Source organism: Ixodes scapularis, unplaced genomic scaffold (genome assembly GCF_016920785.2).
Source record: "Ixodes scapularis isolate PalLabHiFi unplaced genomic scaffold, ASM1692078v2 ptg000005l_1___fragment_3__unscaffolded, whole genome shotgun sequence".
Classification (NCBI taxonomy): domain Eukaryota; kingdom Metazoa; phylum Arthropoda; class Arachnida; order Ixodida; family Ixodidae; genus Ixodes; species Ixodes scapularis.
In genome coordinates this window covers 1,211,414-1,219,873 of record NW_024609887.1, presented here as the reverse complement: position 1 = coordinate 1,219,873, position 8,460 = coordinate 1,211,414, and the positions used below count along the sequence as shown (strand labels likewise).

The 8,460-nt window shown below is 41.1% G+C and overlaps 1 protein-coding gene across 1 annotated transcript in view; it reads right to left on the bottom strand.

Annotated features, from left to right (window-relative positions):
- Positions 1-2,397: 2,397 nt before the first annotated feature.
- LOC120843995 overlaps positions 2,398-8,460 on the bottom strand; it is a 29,411-nt gene continuing 23,348 nt past the window's right edge. The window contains exon 5 of the mRNA XM_040210051.2: positions 2,398-2,502. Within this exon, the coding sequence (XP_040065985.2) occupies positions 2,398-2,502 (105 nt within the window). The remainder of the gene's footprint in view (positions 2,503-8,460) is intronic.

Here is an 8,460-nt window from a genome sequence, read left to right as displayed (position 1 = left end):
AATTTGCAGGGGTGGTCAAGTCAGCGTGAGATAAAAGGGGCAGGTTTACAATAGATCGACTTACGAGATGGAGAGTAATAAAAAAGTTTGTGAAGCAATTTCAGTTTGTTTAACGTTCTACGGTCTTTCAAAAGAGGAAGCTGTACAGATGATTTTAGAGAGGTTACACTTACTGGGAAGTTGTAGTTTCGCAAAATGAAACGAGCTGCTTTATTTTGAATTGACTCTAATTCTTTTTCTAAGAAGACTTGGTGAGGGTTCCAGATGGCTGAAGCATATTCCAGAATGGGTCGTATTAGAGCGGTATAAGCTGTTAGTTTAGTTTTTTGAGATGCGAGGTGGAGGGAACGTCGGAGAAAACCGAGTGATTTGTTAGCTGTGGCTGATATATGGTTAACATGATGTTCCCAAGAAAGATTACTGCTTAGGAAAACTCTGAGGTACTTATAGTGCACCACTTGCTCTATGTGGTTGTTGAAAAGAGTATAATTAGATTTTGTCGGAACACGTTTAGTACTAAAGACCATGAACTCAGTTTTTTGAACATTGACCTCCATCTGCCATTTTCCACACCAAGACTCAATCTTGACAAGGTCATTTTGCAAAGTGCTACAGTCATTTACATTATGAATTCTAGAGTACATCACACAATCATCCGCGAACAATCTTAGAGTGGAGTTAATACAGAGAGACAAATCATTAACATAAATCAGAAATAATAATGGTCCCAGCACGGTTCCCTGCGGTACACCTGATCTTACTTGCATGGTCGTAGAAGACTGTTCATGAAGAGAAACATACTGTGTTCTAGATGTTAGGAATGATTCGATCCAATTTATAAAGCCTCTGTCGATATGAAAAGAGTGAAGTTTTTGAAGCAATCGACAGTGGGGAACTTTATCGAAGGCTTTTGAAAAATCAATGAAGATGGCATGAATATCTGTCTTGGCATGTAGGCTTTCATGAATATCTGTAGTTAATTCAGAAAGTTGCGATTCACATGAGAGAGACCGTCGAAAACTGTGCTGGTTTGCAAACAATAGATTATTGGAAGATAAGCGATTCATTATTTGTGAATATATGACATGCTCCATCAGTTTACTAGGTACACTCGTTAACGAAATAGGTCTGTAATTTGTTATACACATTTTAGAACCGTTTTTGAAAACTGGGGTTACTTTAGCATGTCTCCAGTCGACTGGTATGTCACAGGAGTATAACGATTAACCTGAGTGGAGTAGTTGAACTACGTACAAGTCTGCCAAGAAAACTAAAACCTCGTACGGCGATTGACTAATCGCTTTCTGTGGTTATGGCAATCGCCAATTAAGCCCCTTGAAATCTTCGAAGCTTCGAGAGGGTCGTCCTAATCCACTAGAACGAAGATCACCATGGAGCATCATCGTATTGAAGGCGTTTCTCGCCAAAATAAGCGTATTTGGCGTTGTGCATGCAATACACTTATCAGTCATGCCCATCTTCACAGGTTCCTCATAATGACATTGTTCTTCTTGCGTATATCAAAACAGAACATTTATAGTTCAATGCCTCCAAGGACCGACGCCACATGTGGTGGTAGTACGAAGTTGTACGTTTCTTTCGCTGGTATGTGAATAGACAAATCTCGGTATACAAGAAACGCATCTATAAGCTACCGGTCCCCAGCGAATTTACAAGGGCTCACTTAGAATGAAGAGGTTACAAAGAACATGCTCATATTATGAGCGAAAATGCCGACCATAAGGGAAGCTTGGCACTACTTTTCCATGATCCAGTTATTTAGCAATGACGGCGCTCAAATTATATATCAGTGTCCTGAAGAGGCTCGTCAACTGGCAAGGGCCAAGCTTTGAGACCATCAGCAAGTCGACACACATCGGAACAGCCTTCGTCGTCGCGTCGACCACTTTCGCCCGGAGACTGGGTTTGAATTTGGACTTGGATACGGCGCCGCGGTTTCATCGAAAAGCTTCGGAAATAATTCTGAACTATACAAGTTTCTTCGCCGCATATGCACAGCGTTATATAACACGAATGAGTTCACTGACCATTCTATAGCAAGGATGACGCGTGAATAACCCTATTGAGAGTTTTGCGATGATGTCCATACGACATTTCGTGCGACCAGTGGCGATGGCCGGAACCTTGCGGCTACGAAATCAGAATTGGTGTTATTAAAAACGAGTGTAACACCCAAATTCATTATTAAAGAAATGATCCAACTGCAGCTCTAAAGTTTTAATGGCTGAGGACTTCGAAAACAATGTTATTTTTATTTTTCATGTGTCATTTTTTTAAAACAAGCAGAAATAATAAACAACCACCTCAAGATTTGAATTGGATATGGTTTTAGCCATATTTGGAACTCGACTTGACACCGTTAGCGAGTTCACGTATTTACGAGTACCATCCAGTTGCTGTCCTTTTTTTAGCGCATGACTTCAGAGCTAACGGGTTTTCAAAACCGAATTGAATGGGCGTGCACACTCCTGTGCAGCATTCCTATTAAAAAGAGAAAAATGTAAGTTCAATATTTTAATGAATACAAGTTTTTCACTGAATAATATGACCCCGTCTATATTCAAAAATACCAAGAATGAGTAAACATAGCGACTCTTGGCGTATCTATATTTATTTATTTATTCAAATATTGAGTAGTTACAACAGTTACCTATTAATGCGCCGAATAAACCGCTGAATAAACTGCGGATGCTACACCAGTGTGGTTTGTGCCGGTGGGGTAAGCGGCCAGGCGTATAAACTATATGGGGCTAGTTGTTGTGAAAAGTCAAATGATTACCTAAATTTTGCTGATTATCTTCAACATTATTTTAAGTAAGCGTCTGAGTTGTTACAATTATAAACGTAATGAGCGTCATTGAAAACCACTAAAAAAAAAGTGTAAAAAGTTTTGGAACGCGCGGGAAAACTTATTATTCGTGCAGCAGGTGCAAGGCTTTTCGTAAGAAAACACGGATGATTAGAATTATCATTCGCGCTTTTTACAACTTGAGTGATATAGTGATTTTTGGTGGCGCTCAGGAACGTTTTAATGAAAACCATATATTCATTTTACAAAATGAAAAGTTACAAACCGATTTATTATAAATCATTTGATTTATTGTGAGGATTATCTCTATGCTATGTTCTCTACGTGCTGAACAAATATGCCCAAAAAAACGCATTGCCTAGCTTTATAACTTTTTAACAACATATCTCTAAAGCAAAAAAAAAACAAAAAACATCCTGTATACTTTTTCAGCTTAAGTTACTCATTTATATACATCGGCTTTACGGGGAATAAGATAGTACAGACGCTAGTTTACCTTTAATTCTAAACATTCTTGAAAACCATTTTATATCAATAGAATATGTAGCGCATCACTACAACAAATTTCATTTGATAGCCTCTTTTGAGGGCTTTCCACCCGAGGATGTATTTCATCAATTTACCACCTGTTATTTTCCAGTGACCTTGAAAAATAAAATAGAAGTTTTGCAAAGGGGCAACCTTAATACCGTACAGCAAATACACAACCAATGAAGTGTCTCACACCAACATGACCCCATACCGCAGATTGGGCGAGTTGGTAAGGCATTATTACGAACCAGCGCACAAGTAGACAGTTACTCAAAATCCAAACACACAGAAAAATACACGCACACAGCGCTGAACTATCAACTGATTTGTATTTGAAACTTCCTCTTCTTTGACCCCAAGGAATAGGTTGCCAAGGAAGAAAAGGGGAAAGACAAGGCAAAGGGAGGAAGGCGAAAAAAAAGAAAAACAGAGATGAATAGAAAAAGGAATATAGAAGACAAGGAAAAGGAAACTAATGGAGAATTATACTAATACAGACGAGTCCAAGAGTTACAAAAATTACAAAAATACTTACAAAATTATTCATGAACATATATAAACCAGGTGATATGCTGGTCTACTGTCGACTACACTCTTGGCGTAAATAGCTCATGTGATGCAAAAAGTCCAAGAGTTACCAAATTAGTTGTTAAGTAATATCAGAAGTAAACAAAAAGAAAAAAATTAGTGGTTATACTGGCTTACCGTCGAGAACACCTTCTGTCTAAATAATGCAGTTCTTTCCCCGATAAAGCTAAGGACGAAGTGCTAACAGGCTGGGCTTCCTGTCTTGCAATGTTCTCTGCTTCTATAATTTCTCGGGTGAGCTGGTTTTTACTCCTGCCTGACACAGCACAGTTGACCAGTCGCGCAAAAGAGCCACAATCCCTACAGTGAATACCTAGGTGATCGGAGTTGGCATTGGCAATGTTGTTGTGCTCTCGCAGGTGGTCGTTTAAACACCGCCCAGTCTGTTCAATGTACTTTTTCCACAGGAAAGGGGAAACGAATAAAATACCCCTTCAAGACATAGGACGAAATTGGATTTGTGTTACTTTTCGCAGCTGACGGTGCTGACTAAGGAGGTGTTTACTTTTTTGCAGAGGCTGTGAAGTTTGTGTGGTGCTGAAAACACTACATTCACATTTGCTCTGTTTGCTAGTTTCTTTAGACCATGAGATATGGTATGCATATATGACACGACTACCAGTCTGGTTGTCCTGTCTTTGGGCATTTTTGCAGCGCTACCGAGCTTGGTTTTTCTGAGGAGAACCTCGGTTACTGACGTCAATATGAATACAGGATATCCAGCGGACCTTAGCCTTGATACTTGTACGTCGAAGCTCATCTGTATTGGATGTAAGCATGACTTGCTAATAGAGTTCTTAGGGCATGCCCTCACTATACCTCTGTTTACAAACTTGGAATGTGCAGAGTTGAATGAAAGAAGAGGTTACTTTCCCGTGGGCTCATAGGACCAACATATGTGATAGGGTAGCACATACAGTCGAAGATCCAGGAATGGTAATGAGACCGGCAGTTCGTAGGTGAGTTCCAGAGGATTCATACTGTTCTTGAAATTGTAGAGAACCTCTTCCACGATGGCCGTGAAGTTTGTATCATTTGTAGCAAGGAAGATTAAAAAACCATGTGCATATCTACATACTTTCACAGCTCTTGATGTATCCAATATTATTCGTTGTAGACTCCTGTCTTGATGTGCAAGAAAGATGTCACTAAGGACTTGAGCAATGCTGCGTCCTATGCATACTCCTGTCTTTTGTAGGTAGGCATTTCCATCGCAAGCATCGAAGGTGAACTTCAAATCTATCTTCAGTCAGTCCAGAAACTGACTTTGGGACAGACCTGCCGCGTTCATAAAGGGTATGACACCAAAGGCATCAATGCTTTCTTCCACACATTTTAGGAGACGTTCTTGGGATAAGGAATATTATAGGCCCTTGATATCGATGCAAAATATTTTTAGCTCAGAGAAATCAAGCTCGGTAGCGCCGCAAAAATACCCAGAGGCAGGACAACCAGACTGGTAACCGTGCCATATATGCAGGGGTGGAAGCGCTGCGCCAATTGCGCCACCCTGCGCCAATTCACTTCCCTGCGCCAGCGTGCTCCAAAACGTCAGTTTCAGCTTTTTGTTTGTGTGTTTTCTCTAAATTTAGCGGAAAACTGTTGGCCACTGGCCACCATGTGGTGTGTACTTTTGTTTAGGCGTCAGTGCGGGTGACTCGTACCCACTCGACTGGGGCTCCGAACCACGTGTAACCGCAGGGTGAGGCGTCGATTTTAGTTCATCGAGAGTGAGATGTCGATTTTGACTACAAAGAGCGCTTGATATACGAACACGTCGGTTTGGTTTCGGGCATAGTTGGTTTGCGCGGTTGGAGCGCGCATGCAGTTGCCCGTGGTCCCGATTTGCCGTGATCGTGAGAGTTAGTGCCTCGGTACCGGTGGGCTATTTCGGCCATCCACATGAGCAGAAGTAAGTGGTCTTTACTAGCTTTACCTGTCATTTGGTAGCGTACCATATTTTGACACTTAGCCGTTAAGAAACACGTACTATGTTAGTTACGTTTGTTTTTCTTTGTGAACGCAATTAAGAAACACGCGCTGTTAGTTTCGTTTGTGTTTCTTTGCGAGCGCATGCACATGCGTCAACATGAGAAAAAATCAATGGTCTTTACAAGTTTTACCTGTTATTTGGTAGCGTACCATATTTGGACGCTTAGCCGTGAAGAATCGCGAGCACAGGCACATGCGTTCTCGAGCTCAATTTGTCTTGTCAAAACGAAACCAAAAGCATCACTGTGTGCGCGAGTGTGCACGCTCTCGTGTGTTGTTTCCCACCGTCAGACCACCGGCGAAAACAATACCCGCGATCTTAAGCGAGTTGGTTAATTGGCAGGGCTACACACTTTGTTTTCTTTCCTTTAGCGTGGAGGAGTGGGGGTTGCATCAGAAATGCCGTACAACACTCCCGCGCTGCCGATTCCTGTCGTGAACGCACCTTAACTCGCTATAGCCACTCTACTCGTACAAGTTTCGGGTATAGGTGTATCTGGTTGGGGGGGGGGGGGGGGGGTTGGATAGAGAGAAGCCGGTGGGCTTTTTGGCACGTAAGAAGGCAGCCTGCCCCGCAGGGATCAGCGCCTGATCAGCTACATCTCATTTTCAGTCTCGTTCAAACGGTCTTTTCTTAAAGCACTTCTACTGAGTGCACAAGAACTCATAAGCAAGAGTTCGGCAGTTAAGGAAATGGACAAGGTGGGGAGTGGACACCTCCTGCTAAGAGATGTGAACTCTAAACTGCCAAAGTACTTGAGCGCACAAAAGAAATGGACTCTGCTCTTCAAACTGTGAAAAAAGGTGAACTTCAGTTGTTTCTATGTACAGAGATTCAGCTTAGTCACAACCTTTTCTTTCTTTTTGAACATGGAAGCCTGTGGGCTCTTCTAGTCAGTATTTATGCTGCATATGTATTAGTGGCTGTGATAATTCTAAGACAATATATTTTTCCATCTAAAGTGATATAGATATAGCTTTGTATGTTAACTTTGGTGTAGGGATTACTGTATTTTATGAACAGGGATTAAGAGCATTCGTATTTAATGAAAACAGGTCAGCAAGGACTGCTTCATTTTGAAACATGTTGCGGTACCTTAATTTTTTTATGGAGACACGCAATGCACAACGTTTTATGGAGTACATAAGGTTACATTGCTCTTTTGTCGATGCTTAAAGTTGCATATGTACGAGTGACTGTGGTATTCTAAAGATATAAAATACATATTTTATTTCGCATCTGAATTTTTATCAAATGTCAGTAGCCTTGTATTTTGTCACTGAACTTGATATAGGGATTTTTAAGCAGTGATTGAACATGTGTATTCTTTATTAAACACAAACTGTAGTAGGCGAAAGTAGTTTATCTGACACCTTGTAGTAGTTTAGTTTTCTGGATACCTGTTTACAATTGGTCTATTAAATCGACGGTTTTGTACTGGCGTGGCTCAAGTTTTGCTTTTATTGTCGGGGCCTCCCATATAAAGTCTGTCATGACTCTGCCTGCTGCCGGAATGGTTTTCAAAGCCTTTCCTTTGCATAAATTGCCAATATTCCATATTTCAATGCAATAGAAATAGAAAGGTATGTATGTATCTTGCTTGAAAATTATTCTGGGATGTGCATGCCCATATGTTTGCTACATTTTCATATTTAGAAACAACAAATCACTTTTAGACAGCTGTTCAACCTCCGTTACCTGCCCCAAACCTACTTCTACGGCTACAAAACTTACATTTGCTGCTCCCGAGCTGGTCTAAAGCGAGCCTTTTACTGCTCCGAAACTGCTCCAAAGTGGGACTTTTGCTGCTCCCAAACCTGCTACAAGAGGCTCTAACCCGCTTCCACCCCTATATATGCATAATCTATCTCATGGTCTAAAGAAAATAGCAAACAGAGCAAATATGACTGTAGTGTTTTCAGCACCACACAAACTTCACAGACTCCGCAAAAAAGTAAACACCTCCTCAATCAGCACCAACAGCTGCGCAAAGAAACACAGATCCAACTTTGTCCCATATGTTGAAGGGGTCGTCTATTCGTTTCCCCTTTCCTGTGGAAAAGAGCACATTGGACAGACTGGGCGGTGTTTAAATGACCGCCCGCGGGAGCACAACAACAAAATTGCCAATGCCGACTCCGGTCACCTGTGTATTCACTGTAGGGATTGTGGCTGTTTCGCGCGACTGGTCAACTGTGCTGTGTTAGGCAGGAATAAAAACCAGCTCACCCGAGAAATTATAGAAGCGGAGAACATTGCAAGTATGTATGTTAGTATGTTTGCACCTCGTCCTTAGCTTTATCGGAGAAAGAACTGCATTATTTAGACAGAAGGTGTTCTCGACAGCAAGCCAGTATAAGCACTGGTTTCTTTCTTTTTGTTTACTTCTGATATTATTTAACAACTAATTTTGGTAACTCTTGGACTTTTTGCATCACATGAACTATTTACGCCAGAAGTGTAGTCGACAGTAGACCAGCATATCACCGAGATTAATTTTGTAATTTTTTTTGTAATT